We start from the raw sequence: 21,617 nt of genomic DNA, 5'->3' as shown, positions 1-21,617 counted from the left end.
AAATTCACAATTAAAGTTGATTAATTTAAACTATTATTAAATTAAACTAATTTCTTACCTTCTTTAGATTCCCCTTCAACTCCCATTTGAGTAAGATGACTCATCAAGCTTTGTTGAATACGAGGGAGATTTACAAAGTCAGGGACTGAGAAAGCATAATTTTGGTCTGATGAAATGACTTGCATCTCAGATGGATTTGACATTCTTGATCCAATTGCAAAAGTGACCACCCCTGCAGCCTTGAGCATACTTGCTGGGCCTCGAGGAGAATCTCTCGATCGTCCACCAGCCAACATGACAAGTATCTGTTTGGCACCTTCATGATGTCGACCTCCAGCATTTGAAATAAAGACGTTATCCCTCACAAACTGCAGTGCTGCTCCAATATAGTGAGGCCTTCCACCTTTTGATTTCAGGCCTGCAACATGCTTAAGAACATCATCTTTTGTGTTGTAAGCATTCAGGTTGAAACTGAGTTCAACATTGTTGCTATACTGTACGACAGCAACTTTATCTTTTCCTTGATCCAGGTCAAAACTGTCAACCAATTTAGCAACAAATTCACGTATAGCAGAGAATCTGCTCCTCACATCATCAGATCCATCAATGAGAAAGACAATATCTCTATTCACTCTGGAGCTTGAACCTAGAAAAGTCCATAATCATTTAAATTATGTTAGTTAACAATTTAAGAGAAATCAGTTTACAGTTGATGTAAGTGAAATACATGAATTTTACAGGGCTTCTATGGATAGATATATAGATAGATGTATCTATTAATTGGATTTTTTTAAAAAAGGTACAATCAGTTAATTATTTTATTAATTATTGTTTTCACTCACCTACACCAGAAGTGACAGTGCCTTTGTGAGATGCAATGACTGAGAGTAACTGTTCTCTCACAAGAGGGAAGTCAGAAGTTTCTTTGATCAAATACTTTGCAGTTGGAGTGTGTGCTAATTGCTCCATCTCCAGTCTATCTGCATTATTCACTCCAACAGTGTACAGGACAATGCCAGCATTTCTCAGTCTGTCCACTGCACCTAAGACATCATCTTCAGACTTTGTCCCAATTAAAAGAATCAGTATCTGTGGGATTCCCTGCTGGGCTCTGCTTCCAGATGAGGCAGTGAAGACATTGTTCTTAACATAATCAAGGGCCACGCCAGTGTTCAAAGTTAATCCTCCTTTCAGTTTCACATTGCCCAAATGACTCAACACCTCGTCTTTCAGTGAGTACGTGTTTAGGAAAAAATCAACAGTGGGCTCTGTGCTGTACTGAGTCAAAGCAACTTGTACTTTGCTTGGCCCAATTTCTGTTTGCTTGACAAAGTCTCTGACAAAATCCAAAATCTGTCGTTCACTTGCTCTCATATCATCAGATCCATCAAGGAGAAAAACAATGTCTGCACTCTGGAGTTCTGAGATTGTAGAAGGGTCTGAAATGGATACAAATAAACATTTGACAAAACCAAAATCTTTGCCGTAAAGGTATATATGGAATACAGTCGTACAACTTTTATGTCCATGTAGAAGACTTCTCTAGAATGTTAGAATGAAAATTACTTTTCTACTCCTTACCAATAACAGTTGGAAATTCAGTTGTTTCTTGAGCACCCCTCAGTGTGGCTTCCACAGATGGATGCATGCTTTGCAGGTTGTTAAAATTTGTCACATGAAAATAATGTGCTGGCGTGAAAGAGATGGTTTGCATTTCCAACGTATCAGCATTCTTTGTTCCAATGCTAAAAGTCTTAATTCCATTCTCTCTGAGTGACTGTGCTGGTCCTCGGACATCATCTGCTGACCTCCCACCGCTAAATACATACAGATACTGGGGGACTGATTCCGCACGTCTTCCTCCAACTGATCCAGCAAAGACATTGTCTCTGGCAAACTCAAGTGCTTTGCCAGTGTTGAGGGGTCTTCCCAGCTTATGTCTCATTGTTCCAATGGAATTTAGCACATCATTCTTGGATGAATAGGAATTCAAGTAGAAATTGACTGTGGCATCGCGACTGTATTGAACAACAGCCACTTGGTCTCTGTTCTCGTCTATATTTAAACTTTCAACAATTCTTTCAATAAAGCCTCGTATCTCCTCAAAGCCATTTCGTGAGTCATACGATCCATCAATAAGAAATACTACATCTTGTTTCTTAGAATCTGCAAAGTAGACAAAAGATGTAGAAACAAAGGTTGTTTGATTTGCCGCAGATAACAGGGAAGCAGTGATAGTCCCCTAAAATACAGCCATAAGACTAAATAGAAATCAACTCAGTTTATTTTGAATATTTTGACTCCATTCCCCTCTCTACTTCACCGAACCAACCTTTCTTTAGATAAAATATTGCATCTTACCTAAATCTGTTGTGGGAGTTGTTTGCTCTACAGGGTGAGAAGCCTCTCTCAACAAGGAAAACACATCCTGCTTAGCACTAGGAAGCTCCTCATAGCCAGTAATTGAGAGAGCATAACTGGGGTTATAAGATATTGTCTGCAGCTCTAGGGTGTCAGCACCAGTTGTTCCAATGGCAATTGAAATGACACCAATCTCTTTCAGCATTCTGACCGGGGTTCTTATGTCATCTCCGGATCTTCCACCACTCAGTATTATGAGCATCTGTGGAACTCCCTCAAGGAGTCTACTTCCTGAGTCAGAAGTAAATACATGGTCCCTCACATACTGGAGAGCTGCTCCAATGTTGTGAGGATAACCTCCTTTGTGACTTAGGCCTCTTACTGCCTCAAGAACATCATCCTTTGTTGAGTAACGTCTCAAATTAAAATGAATCTCCGCCGTGTTGCTGTACTGGACCACAGCCACATGATCTTTGTTTGCATCAATGTTTAGGTCCGCAACCATTCTCAGTACAAAGTCTTTAATATCTGGGAATCTTTGCTGAGAATCATCAGAACCATCAAGCAAAAAAACAACATCTCTTCTTTTGGGATCTGTAATCACACAAATTTAAACAAATTGGTTGACGATTATATTGGCACATAAATTACACCGTGTCGCATTCCAATCACATCAAACTCTCCTGCTTATTATGTTCATGTTCATGAAATCATTACAGTTGTTAGAGTCTTACCATGTAAGCTTGGCTTGATAACAGGGGTTTTACCCTTTTTGATGGTGGAGAGGATTTGTTGTTCAATGTCTGAGAGATCACTGGTATCTGCTGCAAAGAAAGCATGACTGGCTTCTTGTGAGATAGACTGAATCTCAAGGGTTTCTGCATTCTTTGTTCCCACCACAAATATTGTCACACCAAATCTTTTTAAGCTTTCTACAGCTCTTCTGACATCATCACTGGACCGTCCACCAGTGAAGAGAACCAAAATCTGAGGGACACCCTGTTGGTGCCTACCTCCAGAAGAGGCTGTAAAAACATTATCCATGATGTACTGGAGGGCTGCACCAGTATTGCGGGGTCTGCCTCCTTTATGCCTCAGAATTTGCACATTGCCAGCAACATTCTGCTGTGTTTTATGTGTGTTCAGAAAAAAATCAACAGAGGGCTCTCTGCTGTACTGCACCACTGAAACATGATCTTTGTTCTCATCCACAGTGAGTTTCTCCACCATTCTCTCAACAAAGTCAAGCATTGCTTTAAAGTCATTTTGCATTTCATCCGTGGAATCCAATAAAAATACAATATCGCGCTGAATGGATTCAGTTTGATCTGCAGAAACTTTGACAGACAAGGATAATGCTCTGTTAGAGTTACACATGACATTATATAATGATAGATAGATAGGTAGATAGGTAGGTAGTCTTACCCAGACCATTTGTTGGTTTTAGTCTTGGCTGTTGTCGAGGCACCCTTTTCACAAATGAAACAAGTTGCTGGTAGATGCTCCCATTATCATCAAACCGAGGCACAATGAAAGCATAGGAAGGGTTATGTGCAATCATTTGGTGCTCGAGTATGTCTGCATTTCTTGTTCCTACACAGAATGGAACAACTTTGTCCTGTTTGAGAGCTGCAGCTGCACGTGCAACATCATCATGGGATCTTCCCCCACTCAACAGAATCAGTATTTGAGGTACACCTTCTTGATGTCGACTCCCAGAAGAATCGGCAAAAGCATTAACTCTCACATAGTCGAGAGCTGCCCCAGTGTTGAGCAGTGTGCCACCTTTATGATTCAGGTTCTCGATAGCAGAAAGGACATCTTGTTTTTCTGTGTAGGTGTTCAAACTGAAATGTGTCTCTGGATCTCTGCTATACTGGACCACAGAAACACGGTCTTTGTTCTCACCAACACTGAGTGTGTCTACAACTCTTTGGACAAAACTTTTCATTGCTGCGAAGGCACTCCGTGTGTCATCTGACCCATCCAACAGAAACACTATGTCTCTTTGTGGTGACTCTAATTCAGCTAGAAAAAATAGGAAAACCTTGTTTAGGAATCAGACAAATAGTGCATAAAGATATAATATATATATATGTTGTGGTGTAATCATTACACATTAGACAGCTGATAACCTGCAAGAGCTGGTAATCAAATTCAAACTAATTACAGCAGCAAAGAAGGTGTTACATGTCAGAGCATTTAAGAAAATTACAAGGAAAAAAACTACAAGATGAAAAGCATATTCCTCTTTCACAAATGAAAGATGAAGAAAGCTGGAAAAAAGATTTCATATTCTTTAAATATTCGGTCAATGATGTGATTATCATTGGCTCAAGGAAGAGCTTAAGACTAGAAAGAAATGACATTCGCTGATATGGAGCTGTCAAGAAAAACTCTCCAGGATGAGAGGATGAGAGCCAAACAAGAGACAGCATAACCGCAGAGGGACCTCTAGCCAGTGGAGACAGTTTGAGAAACATGAAACTGATCGACTGACGGTCTTCGGAAGATGATGCAGTTTCATTGCAGTTTCAAACTGTGAAGGATCAAATATACTAAATTATACGTGGGGATTCAGTTTGATTCTCACCTACTAAGTGAGAATCAATGATGCTTCTTACCTACAACAGTGGGAGGCTCAGTTTGTATATCCGCCTTGACAAATGCAGCTACCTCTGGCTGGATGGACAGAAGTTCACCAAAGACAGGAAGGTTGAAAAGAAATTTGGGGGAAAACGCAATATGTTGAAGCTCGTCCTGTTTAGCATTTTTCATTCCAATGGCGAAAGACAGAACACCGATTTGTTTTAGGTTTAACGCAGCTCCTGAAACCTCATCGTTGGATTTGCCACCAGTCAGCAAAATCAGAATCTGAGGGACTCCCTCCAGTCGTCTACTTCCAGATGAAGCTGTGAAAACATGGTCTCGCACAAACTGTAGAGCAGCTCCGGTATTTCGTGGTCTTCCTCCTTTATGACGAAGGCTTCTGACAGCATAGATGATAGCCTTTTTGGATTTGTGAGTTTTTAGGTTGAAGTAAACTTTGGTGTCATTGCTATACTGCACGACAGCTGCTCGAACCTTGTCTTCATCAATGTCCAGCTCCTCTGCCGTTCTTCTGATGAACTCTCGAATAGCTGGTAGTCCATTTCTGGAGTCATCTGACCCATCAAGGAGAAACACTATGTCCCTCTTGTTGTTCCCTGTGTCAACAAGGTGATACATGGATAGATGGAAAGAGAATTCACGAACTGCGTGCTCAAGTATTTTCTACGCTCATGCATATTCATCAGCATGAGTAAGTTCAGTGAGATAACCTGAGCACGGAAAGAAAGATGAACTACTGCTCTGAAAGCAGTATTTCAAGCAGAACTTCTAATGAACCATCTTTTTATCAAAAAGATGTATGAAGGAATTTGTCGACTCATCCTCCACAGTGAAGTGAACAACTGAAAAGAGGTGTGAAAGAGGCCTACATTCTTGTAAGGCTAAGACATAAAGCACAGTTGGTTTTAGAGCAGAATAGATTTTTCGGTCATCAATGCCCTTCAAGAGAAATGTGCCAAAACATTTCAAAATCATTAATCACCTTATCATAATTCATAAGATACCAGGAATTTAACATTTTTAAACATTTTTAAAAATTTAAATATTCCTAAGCAAAATAGTTTCCTTCAGAGTAAAACTAATCATTTTAAGGACAAATAATATGCTGTGCCCCATTTTTAGGCACGTATTCAAATGTGCAGTTCTTACCTACTAAATCTGAGATTCCAGTCCTGGTTCCCTCAGTGACTTTGTCTATGTTCAGTGTAGCAACAAGTTGTGGTTTGATTGAGGGCAACTCAGAGAAATCAGTAACCTTGTATGTGAAACCAGGTTTGAAGGCAATTGTTTCCAACTCTGAAAGTTTGGCATTTTCCACTCCAACCCCCACAGACACAATGTCATGCTCTTTAAGAGCAAACGCTGGACTTCTCACATTATCAGTGGAGGGTTTAGTACTTAGAAGGATTAAAATCTGGGGCACTCCTTCTAGTCTTCTACTCCCGGTTGAGGAAGTGAAAACACTGTGCCTCACAAACTGTAGGGCTTTCCCAATGTTAAGGCTCCTTCCACCCTTGTGTCTTAAATTATCTATGGCATTTAGAATGTCATTCTTTGCCTTGAGAGAATTCAAATCAAAGTTGACCTCTGGGTTATCAGCAAACTGAACCACAGAAACCCTGTCTCGGTTTTCACCGACAAAGAGGCTCTCCACTATGCTCTTAACAAAGCGTTTAATCTCTGGGAATCCATTTCTTGTGTTATCAGAGCCATCCAGCAGGAACACAATATCTCTTTTTACAGCATTGCTTTGTACTAAGACACAACAAATAAGATTCAATTATTCCAATAAAACACCAAAAACGTCAGTGGAGATGCTTTTTCTCTCAAAGCAAGTGCCAATAACAAGAAGAGATTTTGCCTACCTTGCTGTAGAACGACGGTCAGCTCTTCTTTTGGAAGGCTCACATAGGTATTGAGTCTTTGTGGTACGGTGCTAAGCTCACTGAATTCCCTCACAGTGAAGGCAAAGGAAGGGTTGTGTGAAATGGCCGCAATCTGCCTTGGGTCTGCATCCTTGACACCGACACCAAATGGTACAACACCTTCTGTCTTCAGTACACCAGCAGGTTCCTTCACATTATCCCTGGACCTGTCTGCAGCCAAAACGATCAGAAACTGAGGTACATTCTGCGCCGCTCGGCTGCCATGCCTTTCGGAGAAGATGGTTTCCTTCATGAATCTCAGAGCAGCTCCTGTGTTTAGACTACGTCCACCAGCCAGTGGCATTCCATTGACAGCTCTTATCACCTCATCTTTGGTCTGATAAGTGTTAAGGTAGAAACTTGGGGTTGGCCTCTCGCTGTGTTGAACCACTGAAATTCTTACCCTGTCAATGCCAATGTCAAGTGGTTCAATTACTTTAATAATAAAATCCCGAATGTAGGGAAAATCTGCTCGAACATTGTCTGTGCCATCAATGAGGAAGGCAACATCCCTCTCGGTTCCAGAAACAACAACTGTGAGGAAAAAAAAAATATATTGCCAGTTAAGCTTTTACATGCGTCACAATTATTTTATTAATTGAAAAAAGATAAATATTGCTTACCAGTTTCCTCAGGCTCAGGAAATGTTGCAGTCACATCTCCAACCACCGTTATCAACTTTGGCATGATTACTTCAGCCAGAGCTGGTAAATTAGAGAAGCTTGTCTCATGGTGAGCCAAATTTGGAACAAAGGCAACTGTTTCCAATAGGGCATCATCTGCTTGCCCAGAACTGACTGTGAAGGTCAAAATACCAGCAATAGCCAATCTATCGGCTGTCGCTTTAAGCTCATCCTGGGCTGGGCCACCTGTGATCAGAACCAACACCTGCTGGACTCCCTCTCTCCTTCGTGACCCAGTTGATGGCTGGAACATGTTGTTAAGGGCATAATTCATGGCAGCTGCTGTATTCAGAACTGAGCCTCCGGTGAGCCTGAGTGCAGAGACTGCATCCACAATCCCTTGCCTGCTGCGGTGGGTATTTAGATAAAATTCAATTTTTGGACGCTCAGCAAACTGCAAGAGACCAATCCGAATTCTGTCGGGACGTACATCCAGCTGGTTGACCACGTTGATGATGAAGTCTCTCACATAGGGAAAGTTACTGCTGCCAATGTAGTTTGAGCCATCCACCATGAACACAATGTCTCGGATCATTTTTTGAGTCTGCACTGTGGTTATCTCCACCACTAAGAAAAAACAAACAAACACAAAAGCAAACAAAATAAATTATCTTTGTGTAATACAACACAGTGTCAAAGCATTATGTGAAAATGTGGAAACATTTATTAATTAATAAGATGTGTGTGTCTGTGTGTAATGGGTTGTGTTTCATTCATTTATACATTTGTTTATTTTTTGGCAATAGTATAAGTTGACGATGGAAAACTAGTATCCCTGTAGGGGAATCTTAATCATTCAATCACCAAAATGAATCTTACAGATCACAGGTTATGATTGTTGACCAACTGATAAACTGATCTTTTCCTAAACTTAACCAAAGTGCTTTTGTTGCCTAACCTAACCACAGATTCAAACTCAGTCCTAAATGTTGTACACCTGCCATTCACCTGGACCGCATCTTTGTGACTCCAGCATAGTTTATAAACGTAGTGTTTCATTCAGTGAAAGATATGTCATACAGGTATAAAAGACAAGAAATGCTGAGAAAGATGAAAAAATTGCACATTCATCTCTAGGTAAACAAATCCTATAGACTGTATTTTGTGACCGTTTGACATACTGTCGTGATGTTGTATGATGCGAGTACATCATCCACACTTTCATGCTTTCAAGAAGAAGATGACCACCGCAGTTTTAATACCATGGAAGGAACAAAGAGGGAGCCCCAATCCTTTAGTTAGAGTGGTTATACCCCCGCTCCCCTCCATGAGGATGCAGTCATAAATTCTCCCTACTTTACACCTTGTAAAATCCTGTCCATGAGTATTCACCGGTGTTCAACACAGAAGTCTTTAAAAATTGCAGATCTATTACTTAGACTGGATTTCCTTGATGGTGTCTCATGCTTCATGGGATACCATCCATCTAAATTCCTTTTTTCCCTAATTTTCCTTAATGTGTTCATTTGGGTTGGGATTTTCATGCATTACAAAGCTCAGAGGATTTTAATGGCTTAGTTTTATCACACTTTTTCAGGAGCACCTGAAATTGTTGTTTCTCCACTTATATATTCAAGATTTTCCTTTAATTGGTCACCTAGCTGTGTATTAACATTTCAAAGATATGAAAAGTTAATTACTAATTAATTTGCTTAGAAAGCAAAGCATTACCTGGTTCAGTGGGTACTTCTGTCACCACCACTCCAGCAAGTGTTGAGAGTGTGTTCACAATTGACCTTGCCTGAGAAGTTGCAGCCCGACCCAGTGCACGCAAGTCCTTCAGGATGTACACAGCACTATCAGCAAAGGTAATTTGCTTCAGTTCTTGCTCACTGGCACCCTTGGATCCTGCAGCTAGAGTCAGTACTCCCATTTGACGCAGGGCGTTAGCAGGCTCTTCCACGCTGTCACTGGACTTTTTACTGGCCAACAGCAGTACAAGCTGGGGTATCCCCTGTTGAATACGACTGCCCTTCTCAGGTCGCAGCATATTCGTCCTCACAAAGTCCAAGGCTTCTCCAATGTTGATTGTCTGACCTGCTTTCGGTTTCATGATATCCAAAGCAGCATTTATTGCCTCCCTGGTTCCATGAGAGTTGAGATCCATCTCCAGTCGAGCGGTATTGCTGAACTGGGCCACACCAACTTGAACTTCGTCAGGGCCGATTGGCATGGAGTTGACGAATCGCTTGATGAATTCGCGCACACTGGAGATGCCCTGTGATCCGATTGTACTGTCGATTAGGAAAATGATGTCTCGTTTTCCGACGGTCAAGACTGGAAAGAAAATAAAAAAGGTTAATTGCTGTTTTAAGGAATGTTATCGTGATAAATCTGAACATATTAAAGGCTAACCAAGGAATGACGTTCTACAATGAAATTTTAGATTTATATTAGATCATTCAGTTTATGTATTAACTAGTACTGACATGTTCACCATGCTTTCAATAGAGTACTTGAGTACAATATGAACTTGTTCTTGTTGATCTTGTTTTTTTTTTGGACATATAGTCTCAAACTGAGATTACGTCCCACCACTGTGGAAAATATGCTGTGTAATAAAACAAATTCTGATTTGTTAACCATTAGGCTGTTTACCTTTAAAATGAATTAATGAAATGGAAATCAGCTTAGTCAGCTGCATCAAATTCCAAGTACAGAACATTTATTATTATTATATTATTGATACATTAATATTTTTCACTTTTACTGTGTTATTGCTACATCTGTGAAAATGACATATTTTGAATGAGAAAGATGTCATTTCAAGTTTAGCACAGACATATCTTACCTTATACACTATATTACAGTCATTATGAGTTTTCTATGTCCTTTCTACAACCACAATGCCCCGCCAACATTTACAGAGATGTTACATACCTTCTGTGAACTCAGTCTGAATTATAATGGTTCGCTGGATCACCCCGCTAATGTATGGGAGCAGCTGGTCACCCGTGTTAGCCACTGTTCTGAAATCAGTGGCTGACAGAACAAAACTTTTATCTGTAGCAATCGCTTCCAGATCTGCAGAGGCAGTGTCACCAATCACCACGCCGAATGTGATAATGCCGGCCCTCTTAAGGGCCCGGTCAGCGGCACCAGTCTCATCATCGGATGGACCGGCACTGATAACCACCAACATCTGGGGCACACCCTCGTCTGCCCTGCCCCCTGCTGATTGGCTGAACAGGTTCGCAGCCGCTCCCTCCAAGGCCGCCCCCAGGTTAGATTCGTCACCCCCTGGGTAGGCCAGACCCTTCACAGCTTCCAGGACTGATGACTTGCTGTCATAGCTATTTAGATAGAACTTTATCTCTGGGTCTGCGTGGTACACGGCCAAGGCCACCCGAACAGTGTCCCTGCCCACATCAAGGGGCTCAATGATTCTCAAAACCAAATCACGCACAAAGGGGAAGTTTGCTGCTCCAACGTTCTGTGATCCATCAATTAAGAGAACTAGGTCAGCTGAATCTTGCGCTTTATGGAGAGAGAGAGAAAACAAAACAAGGTGGAACTCGTGAAAGCGTTAACACAGTGAGACAGAGACAAGAACTCGTGCTGGCATATCATTGAATGTGTCAAGTGACATTCAGAGTGAACAAATCAATCACAACATTGCAAAACACATCATACTGCATGTAGGCTGAACCAAGGAGTTTGCCTAAAGAGATACTGATCGTACACTGATCGATGGGCAAAACTACTGAAGTACAGTCCATTGTCCATGTTGTGATCAGTATGAATACTAGCCACTGATAAAAAAAATAATTTATCTGATTAAGTCAGTTTAATGGGACAAAATATATATAAGAATTACCATGAAAAGAGCAAATGTTGAACATAAGGTAGGTTGTTTTGATTGCAACAGTGGCCAAAAGGGATTCAATACTTATTATTGTGATTATTATTATTTTTAAAATAATTCAGTGTTTTGTGCTTTTGCTGACTTTTTTGACGATTTTAAAGTTACAAGAAGAACAATGCATGAAAAAAAAATTAAACTGTTGCTTTTTAAACCTTATTTGCAAAGTTTTCTATTCAATTTGTTGTGCTATGTCCCCTGTCTGAACTCCACTGAGTTCAGCCCTCCCATGCAGACTCTTGTTATGGACCTCAGATAAAGTGACCAGTCATGATCCTGTGGACCCCTCTTGGTGCCTACAAGTTTATAGTACTTGAGAACATACTGCATGTAAAAGAACAAATTTGTGGAAAAAAAAATCATGTGTCCAAAGAAATGCTTTCTTTGGACACATGATTTTTTTAACTATGTAGTTTCATAGGAATGTTTTTTTTAATGTATTTTCTCTGATTTCATTTATTTCCAGTCACTTATTGTAATATATTGCACCAAATTTCTTGGCATCTATGTTTCAATACATTCTCAAAGTACACCTTCAGCAGGTCAAGGATGAGTCCAGGCAGGTTCATCACTGTTTCAAATACAGATATATACAGATACATATTTTACACAGATGGACATTGTGACATTGTAAAGACAAACATAGGAAATGCAAGACAAATAAGCAGTTGTGCATGGTTAGCTATTGTTAAAAGCTCATTGCTTAATTTTAAGATGTGACATTTTCAAAGATGAGACATCCTGGAGACCAAGACTTTTATCAAAGGTTTTCCTGACGAAATGTTGTTAACCTGAGGTGGTTTTATTCTGGTGCCATCTGAATGCGTGCCCTCTCAACTATAGCTGTGTATAATACAAGCATGCATAATCTTAAATTGTGACTGAGGGTTTTGCTGTATGCTAAGACAAAACTCAAATCTCTCTCAAATTTAAAAGCACCTGGTGCAGAATTTTTGCTTAGATAGCTTTCTCTTGAGCCACCTTGGCTTTGCACTAGCACACGGTATGTCTGTGCTGTTTTTTCACCATACTTATTGCAATACCCTAATCTAAAATACTGTAAAGGTGTCAATTGCATGCAGATCTTATTGTGATTTGTAAAGCATTAGGGGTATATTAAGACGACACAAGTGATGTTAATTTTGCAGGTGGATAGTGAAAGGTTATTGTGGTTAAAAAATACTTGACTGTGTTAATAATAAAATCCAGTCGGGACCACATATGCAGCAGCTCCTTCCTGCACATGTAGACACATTAGTATGGTAGTGACACTGATCCTATTTCATTACCTGTCTCTCCTCCAGCCAAGGGGGTCTTGTTTGCCACAGGACCACCCCCTGACCGGGTCACGGCGCTGCAAACCTGTACTACTAATTCTTGGATTATATCCCGCAAGGCCAGGAAAGTTTTTACATTGAACACATGAGTGTCTGCGGGCTGGCTAGCCATCTCCCTGAGCTCAGACTCCACTGCATCCTGAACCCCAACTGCAAACACCTCCACACCTGCCAGCTGCAACACCTGAGCCGGCATGGAAACGTCATCCTGTGAGCGCCCGTCTGTTAGAACCACCACCACCTGGGCCACTCCTTCAGCAGCACGGCTGCCCGAAGCAGTGGTCAAGTGCTTGTGAATAAGGAAGTCCAGGCCCAAGCCAGTCCGCGTGCCCCCACCACGGTAAGCCATAGACTTGATGTGCGCCAGGACCCCCTGTGTTGTTGGGTAAGTGTTGAGCTGGAACTCAGTCTCGGGCTTGTTATTGTACTGCACAAGGGCAAATTTAAACCTGTCCCCTCCACCCTGGTGCAGTGCTTGTGTCAAGCCATACAGAAATTGCCTGACATGCTCAAAGTTCTCCTCTCCAATACTCCAGGATGAATCCACTAGAAAGTATATATCAGCTGCCAACCCCTGCGCACAATCTTCAACAGAGAGTGTTTGGAGGACAAAAATGAGACCAGTGAAAAAATGCTTCGTGTTTGGTTCCACAATATTGTGTTGGGTGCCAAACATTAATACTGTTGCACAATACAACTGAAATGTTTAAGTAATTCTGCTTTGCTGATCAAAAGCATTTGACTGGACTCCTTTCACACTCCTGAGGGTCTGGATTTTATTTATTTATTTTTATTTTTATTTTATATTTTGAAAAAAAAAAAGAATTTCCCCCCTGGGATTAATAAAGAATTTAATTTATTTATTTATTTTTGTTCCATGTTGGGATGGATAAAAAGTGGCCAGTTACCTTATGAATGTGTTATGGTTTGGTTTTGTTAGGATGTTGCTTTAAAAAATAAAAATGGAAAGAAAAAAAAAGAGCAGACCCTGCTGACTGCTGAACTGTAATTAATTAACTTAGTGCAACTTACCTTCCTGAGCATCAAGGTTAGGGAGGAGTCCTGCAAACAGGACGCCCAGGAGGGCACACAGCGGTAACAGCCGATGCCTCCTCATCTTCTATCACCAAAACAGCAAAGGGGACACCTGTAAGAGCAGAAACAAATATGACATGAATACGAAACAGAAAACACACAGCGTTTTCCTTACACCACAAGGCCTCTCCAACACACATATAAGAATACAGGGTTTGGTGAACAACCTCTGGGATGTCCTTTTTTTCGCTCCCTATTTTTGCTGCAGTGTCTCTCTAAATATAACATTGCATAAGCCTGTTTCGCTGGCCGAAACGGAGAAGAAAAAAATATGCCTCCAGTTAGACTTTTTTCAGCGAGTGCAAAAATATGCGACATCCTACTTTCTACTACAGCTTAAATGTGACTTTGTCCCAGTTGTTTTGAGACACTGAGATGAGAACATCACACGGCGGTGACCACGTTCACCCAGACCCTGCCCCAGTTATGAAGCAAGCACAGTATCCGGCATTTAAACACGTTGTATTCACATTTTTTAAATATAAAAATGTAAAATGAATCACCAGAACTTTTCTAACCTTTTGACTTTGTCTTATAAGTGAAGGAGCTGCAGTATGTGATTGTATATCAGCAGCAGAAGAGTGGTAATGATCAAAACCACCTGTTAAAACTACCAGCCAGTATGTTTTAGTAATTGACTCTTCCTGGCAAGGACTGTATTTTCCAACTCACAAAAATGAAGTGTTCTTAGAACGGGTGTTGGACTGGAAAGTCTGGTTTCACAGCAGGGGTCTGCGTCTCCTGTTTGGTCAGATTTTTTCTACCTCATTGTGATGTTAAGTAATGTCACAAGAAATGAAAGGAAGGTCACACATGGCTCGTCACTGACCTTACAAATTTAGCTCAAAGAGAAAGTATGCATGTATGTGCAGTAAGTGTGTGGGGTTGAAAGCAGAAAGGGGGGATATTCAGCTTTTTCCACTATACTGTGCTTATTTAGCTGAAAGAACAGGAAATATTTCCATCGTTAAATCAGCTCAAGTATAATCAAACCTTGTATGTAACCTCTGCTGTCAAATGTTCCTCAGCAAGGTTATTAACACAGTTGTCCATCAGTCTTTTGCTGTGTCAGGCATAATGTACCATCTCCTCTTGCTGTACATTATCCTGCTTATTACATGGTTACCTACTGAAGAAATAAACCATTTTGATTAAAAATATTACTGTTGACATGATTTTATTGAATCAAAAATTAGTTTATGGCTATGCTGAAAAAGAAAACGCTGGTTCATTGTGTTGATGAACGGTGCACGTTAGCAACCCCATCCATAGCAACATAAACTTTAACCTTTAGCACAGCTTTGCAATTAACCTGAACATTTCCACTGATGCCAAAGTTTGTTATAAAGGTTGTTATTAAATTTAAGAGCAGCCAGAGGACTTAACAGCAGGAGCACAAGAGCAGCTGTGAAAAAAACAAACAATTTTAACACAAACTGCAAAACTGTGATGCTCCAGCTGCCACCCACATTAACCAAAACGTGGCCAATAACCACTTAAGTGTTCACCATTAAACTAACGATGGGGGAGTGAAGACTCTCAGAGTTTCACAGGAGTCTCTTTAACAGCCTTTTTTCCTGCTGGCACACACACAATAAAAGCTCAGCATTAAGGGCATCTAATGTTCTAAAGATTTACACTTTGTCCATTTTATTGGGATTAAAAGAGGAGAATTTCTAGTTGAATGCGAGGAAATGTACAGAGAGTTGTGTTTTCTTATTCCAGTGTGTTTTTATCATGATGTAGGAGGGTATCGTGGACACCGAGGCACAATTACTAATGCCCTCTAGTGGAGAGTACAGGTATAACACAGAGTGATGGATCATTTTCTAGAAGCGACACATAAAATTGCCGCTGCCTTTCCTCACGAGCCTGTTTAATGTGATTTAAACAAATCATGAATATGCTTACGTAACGTAGAGAAGAGGCTTCGTTTGAATATTCATTTTTGAAAAGTCTATGAACAGACTTATCCGGCAAGTCCAGGGATCCAACTGGCAACCATCCATGAGATGAGAGTCATAACTGTCATTCCTTAAACATTAAAGGAACAGTTCACCCAAAAGTAAAATTTCAGTTATTTTCTAAGTGAAAGAGACTTTTTCACAAGGAGAGGAAAGTTTGAGTCGACTAGGCTTGAATCAAAGCCATCCACACTCCACAACAATAATTAATTGTAAACACATGGCGTCAGTGAGGCTCATTTGCTGAAATCACTGTTTATTCCGCCGTTTATGCAGACCACACTTTGTATGAGAATGATAAATTTGTGGGGGAAAAAAATACATTAACAGTGCAATTGCACTCGCTTTAGGCTTATCAGAGTGTATCATCAAAACACTGACCAAACCAAACTCAACAAACAATTGCAGGAGAGTCAGCCATTAAGTCAAAAACTTGACTGAAATTTTAGTCAGACGCAGTTACATAAAATATCAGTCATGCTTAAGCAGGCGTATTTACCCATCGAGAACTGGGAGGGGTCTTTCTATGGTGCCTGACAAGATTGTGATAATTTTGTAAACTTCTCTTTGCAAAACTTGGCTTGGAGGATGTGATTCAAAAGTTAAAAAAAAAACAAAAGTACAATTTGAACACAACTCCCGCTTGCAGTGAGATTTGTGGATCCCTGCAGTCCCCCAGTGCTCTCACTAGCCACATATAGGGCCTAAATCACTAAGTTCTTTAATTTCAAGGAAATCTAAGCTTTTTTGGACACTGCAGCAGATGTTTGTGTTCTGCTCTCAGGCTCAGGTCACTGAAAAGCCACTTCTCTGCAGAGACTGCCAGGCCTGGCCGATGTGTCAACACTATGGCTTCCCCTCACGGCCACAGAGGAAAGCGCAGTTGCACAGTGGAGTCCTGTTTTCACTGATACGGGCAGACAGAACAATGGCAACGAGGAGAACTACATGGAGAGAAAATTAGGCAAGAAAGTAAAAAGTCTCCACATTACTTCACTTAACACTGCATATATTTTTTTGGCGCTTGGGGGCAGAACTCTAAATCAAGTTAAACATTGCTTACATGTCTGACATATTATAAACTAAAGTTGTTATGGAGCATTTATTTGGACTGTGTTTGCGATGGCCTTTTGGTCTCCACCAACTCTTGATGGAAACATTTGTCTCTTTGGCCGCTAAATGCTTCACTGTGTCCACCAGTTAGTCACAAATGGCATCTGTCTGCTGTTTGGTGACAGACATGTCATATACAGGAGGTTTATCACTAAAAAACAGCTACAAGGCTAATCAGTGTGACTGATTAGGAACATTAAATTTGAGCTAAAAATTCAAAACTCTGTGCTGAGAAAGAGCAGCTGCACTATGAGCAACTGCTTTCACACTACACATTATAATTTAATCCTTTGATAGCAAAAAAATATTCCCGAGTGTAAACTCTGGAACTCAAGGAAGGAAAGGACAACGCAAAAGGTAAGTTAATTTCCTTACTGGTGGATTGCATTAGTACATGTTCTCTCTGGTGTAAATCTCACTTCCTGTCAACATCCCAACATGATTATTGGATACTCAGCTCAAATTATCTGCACCAAACAGGCACTCTGGCACCCATAAAGGAACCCAGTAAGCCCATTGTTAAGCTGTTCTTTCTGAAAAACTCACTCGCTCACTTTATGTGCCATCTACTTCAGCCACATAGAAAACACAGATTCAAAACTGCCATCATCCCCGTTTTGCTGCAGATGTCAGCTATGTTTTCCTTCATTACTAATAACCAGTGTCGGTATTGGCCCTGAAACATAAGCATATCGCGTATCATGACCTGTTAGCATGTTTCACTTTTTCCTGCTGACGTCCACTGATGTGCGCTGAGCCACCGTTTAATCTTTATGTGTCATGCAGCCACCAGTGACAGGATTCAGATACAGCTCAGTTTATCAGGACAGGCTGCTCTGTACACTGTATATGTGAGTTTATTTTGCTCAGTGGAATTATTTAGAGTTAACAATGTCAGTTTGCATTCACAGACTCTGCAGTGTGCCCACATGCACTCTAAAGCACGTTTACAGATGGACCTCACACACTCACTTGCACCAAGGCTACACACACGCACACACACGCACACTACACACACAAGCGTGTCCATACATAAACACACTCATGCAAGCTTACAGTGCAGCAGAAAAAACTCCGTCAGCCTCAGTGACAGGCCCCAGTGTTATCAGCTACACCAACTGCGCCAAGCAGACCCTCAGAGATTGAAGATGAACGTGGCTCAGTCGCCTCACACGAACAAAAGGTGCTAAACTGGTTAGAAGATTCAGAATCATATGTGTCCTTGTAGTGACTATTATAACCAAACTCTGCTCTCAGCTGGGGCGTCTTACAGCTGACTGTTTTGGCCCACAACCTTCACTCTCAGCTCTCTCATCTTCATCATTTTCAGCTGTTTTCAGCCAAAAAGCTCTAGAGACACACTGTACCGACACCAAACGGCAGGCTGATGGAGGCAGCAGTGAGCTGGTGAGCGTGGTTATCGTTAAGGAGTCAGACATTTCCCTCGAGACTTAGTCGTGGAGACTAAAACAGAGCTAAAAGGAGAGTGAAGAGTATTGCGCTTAATCAGTTGGTCAGAAACTTGACTAAATGAATGTTAATGTAGCTCTGATTGTGTAGAAATCTAAAACCTACAAGGTGATAACTGCTATGTCACTTTTGTTTATCCAGCGCCCTCAAGTGGCCAATAAATGGACTTTTTACATACACCCCCACCCCCCTTAATTACATCACTAAATAAATTCAATTTAGCACTTTCCACTTGTGGAAGCTGGTTGCTGTTCGACATTAGTGTTAATTGTGTCATTAATTCTAAAAGGGGCGAGCTTGCACACAGATACATGTACAGAGCAAACTGTAAAGTCTATGATGGAATTTGACCAAGATGCAAACCACACGTTATGCTTTGTGCTTAATGGGTCATATTGGCTCGACTTCAGCAGCTCCCTTAACATTTTATTACAGACTGAATCCTTGTACACATCAGTTATACTGTCAGCAACACTTCTTCAAGACAATACATATGAATCTAAGTTAAGGGATCAGTAAAAACAGTGAAGTCAGAAAGGATGTGAGTCAGTTCTGCTTGCAGCATCTGAGGCTAAGACGACTTGACACTGCCGCTCACTGCCGTCGTGCGAGGAAACATCACTCGCACAGACGACAGATGGCGAGTACGAGTCCGTCACGAGGCTACACGACTCCCGCACGCACAACCTGATCTTCGTCTGGAAGCATCATGACGTGACATGTGTGGTACAGATGAGGATCAATGATGAAGTTAAAAGAGGGTGGGGCTGCAGGCTGGGGCGGGGGGGCAGCTCCTCACAGCTGGCATGCATTAGCCCACCTGACACCTTGCAGATGTGTGTGCGAGCACACATGGCCAGTCTTAGCCTGCAGGGTTAGGATTAGGGATGAGTTCAAGTGTTAAACTTGACACTCACTTATTGAGATCAAGTGACCCATTTTTCTTCTGATGGGACTTCCAGCCAATCAGGGGTCCTTTGGTCATAATCAGCATCTTAGCATCACCACAAAAAAACACCCACAACCCTGAATTTCTACAACGGATGCATAACAACATGAATGTGATTCACTCCTGATTTGCATGTTTTCAATTACAGGGGTTTGTTCCCTTATAAAGTGAACACTGGAGCAGTAGTTTACTGTGACGAGACCTTTCTGAAAAATGTTCCAACCTCCCAGACATCTGTGCTGCATCATGGAAAAAAGACTAAAAGCTGGAGGGAGTGGAATGGCAATAAAACATACTGATTTATACTGTGTATCTAAAAACCCTTTTTCACTAAGAATCCTCTGCCAGTAAAAATTAAGACGCTAGCTTCCAACGGGGAGCTGTGGCATTGTCGTAATGCAGGTAGTAAATTATGTAAAAATACTTCAGACGCATAAAACCAAATCTGGAGCACACACCAACTTTCCTTGGTTCTTCTTCTCTGTATCACAGCAACGAGTTACATAAAACAGTAGCTTATTGGACAAATGTCCCATGTAACATCATTAAGTTGAGACTTGGAAGAACAAAATAACCTAATTTGTACATCAAATCCCACATGCTCACAATGAGACATTGCAATGAAGACGCAGCTGAATTCTCCTGTCTCTACTTGGACAATCTTGTTGGAGCAGTGGAAGATTAATGGCTCACACCTGGTCCACTAAACTCCGCAGCCCACTACCACCACCACCACCAACACCACCACCACCCACTCCACCTCTGTCGTCCATTGGACCAAAGCCCTTCTGGTTCTCCTGGTTCATCTGGCCAGTGGTGTGGAAAACGCTTTCTTCACACTTTTCCACCCCTGTACTCGTTTCAGAGAGGGTGTGGCTTTGGGCCACTGCTGCAGTGGAAACATCTACCCATCCAACCGCTCTTCATCGGAGCTCACATGTGGGTGTGGAGAATTTAAACATTTGCATCCAACTGTTCTATAAGATCTCCTCTTTTGACTTAATTTAATGAGCAAAAGATCATTCCAGGAAACTCGTAAAGTGCCCAAAAATGAGTGACACTTTTGTGGTTCTGAGCATTCAATCTGTTGTACCACGTGCAACATTAATGACACAAAAACTGCAGAGCGCATCACAAACCTTTGATCGATCAGCACAAAGCATTTGGTTCACATCTCTAACACTGATCTTTAACGGCAGCTTGACACTTTATGGAATCTTTGGTACTTCTTCCCTCACCACAATTACTTCACACCTGTGCAGTAATTTAAACTAAGCACAAACCAAGAATGTGAGGCACAGCATTTTAAGACTTTTGAGCAGAAAAAGAGAGCGCACACGCCCCTCTGCACTCACATGTGGCGAAGATAACATTGCTGAGGTCTCCCTGCTCAGCCTAACTGCGGTTCACCTCTTGCCCTTGCAGCACTTTCACCACTAAAGTATAGGTTTCAGCCATGCTGCTAAACGCATGCTGTCTGATATTTATGATCCATAAGTCAAAAACTCTGTGCAACCATGTGATTATGACAGCCATCACAGGCTCACATGTTATGACAAGAATCTATGCAATGGTCAGTGCACTATCGATAATCAACATCCCCGAAGGTGTAAAAACTGAGAAATGAAGCAAGCTTGCATGTGTAAAAACCAAGCAAGGGACATCTTTCTGCAAGGTGAATCACCTCAAGAATACAGCAGATTTAAAACTTACCCTGAGCTGAAGTAGCCGTACTCCACCGTATTTGTTTTGGAAGAACAAAAATAAAATGTCAGTTATGTAAAATGACTGCAAGCTGGACTTTTGATCATTATACTCCTGGTAAATTCCCCTCGCTGGCTTTTCCAGCACCTCCCAAAGGAAGGCCGCTGTGCAAGGTAGCGATAAGAGACGTGGGTCCTGAGTGAAGGGAGGAAATGGTTGAGACAGAGAAAGAGAGAGACAGACACCAGCCCGGTCTCCAGCCAGAGGAGCTGTGGTGCTGAGTTCAAGACTGGGATGGGACAAACTTCCCAACTCCTGGAGTTCTGCCACCTCTCTCTTCCTCCTCCCACTCTCTCTAAAGAAAGGAAAAAAGAAAAAGAGGAGGGAGGGTGGGGGGGGAGAAAGGAACCAAATGAAAACCAGACACATGGCCCTGTTTGGTCTGGATGTGAGCAGTGGGGAGGATGATGTCACAGATCTGGAGTGGGATTTTCTCCGTACCTTTTCTTACGTTGAGCCATTTCTCCATCTACCTCTGCAGGCC

General features: G+C 41.5%; 1 protein-coding gene across 7 annotated transcripts in view; it reads right to left on the bottom strand.

Annotated features, from left to right (window-relative positions):
* The window catches only part of LOC124066600 (collagen alpha-3(VI) chain-like), a 45,887-nt gene extending 24,536 nt beyond the window's left edge, over positions 1-21,351 (bottom strand). For 2 of the 7 annotated variants that reach the window (XM_046403120.1, XM_046403121.1), the window contains exons 1-15: positions 21,083-21,351; positions 13,811-13,925; positions 12,731-13,363; positions 10,460-11,056; positions 9,251-9,856; positions 7,520-8,146; positions 6,837-7,430; positions 6,121-6,726; positions 4,986-5,567; positions 3,787-4,389; positions 3,096-3,698; positions 2,362-2,955; positions 1,582-2,166; positions 843-1,439; positions 59-646 (exon numbers count right to left, since the gene is read on the bottom strand). In XM_046403120.1, the coding sequence (XP_046259076.1) occupies positions 59-646; positions 843-1,439; positions 1,582-2,166; positions 2,362-2,955; positions 3,096-3,698; positions 3,787-4,389; positions 4,986-5,567; positions 6,121-6,726; positions 6,837-7,430; positions 7,520-8,146; positions 9,251-9,856; positions 10,460-11,056; positions 12,731-13,363; positions 13,811-13,895 (7,900 nt within the window). In that variant the 5' untranslated portion in view covers positions 13,896-13,925; positions 21,083-21,351. The remainder of the gene's footprint in view (positions 1-58; positions 647-842; positions 1,440-1,581; positions 2,167-2,361; positions 2,956-3,095; positions 3,699-3,786; positions 4,390-4,985; positions 5,568-6,120; positions 6,727-6,836; positions 7,431-7,519; positions 8,147-9,250; positions 9,857-10,459; positions 11,057-12,730; positions 13,364-13,810; positions 13,926-21,082) is intronic. The other 5 variants (XM_046403122.1, XM_046403123.1, XM_046403124.1 and 2 more) reach the window with 5 other exon arrangements.
* Between the last annotated feature and the right edge of the window lie 266 nt (positions 21,352-21,617).

The sequence above is a fragment of the Scatophagus argus genome, chromosome 11 (assembly GCF_020382885.2).
Source record: "Scatophagus argus isolate fScaArg1 chromosome 11, fScaArg1.pri, whole genome shotgun sequence".
NCBI lineage: Eukaryota > Metazoa > Chordata > Actinopteri > Scatophagidae > Scatophagus > Scatophagus argus.
Note: the sequence above shows the minus strand (reverse complement) of the source record. Positions and strands in the feature narration are given on the sequence as shown.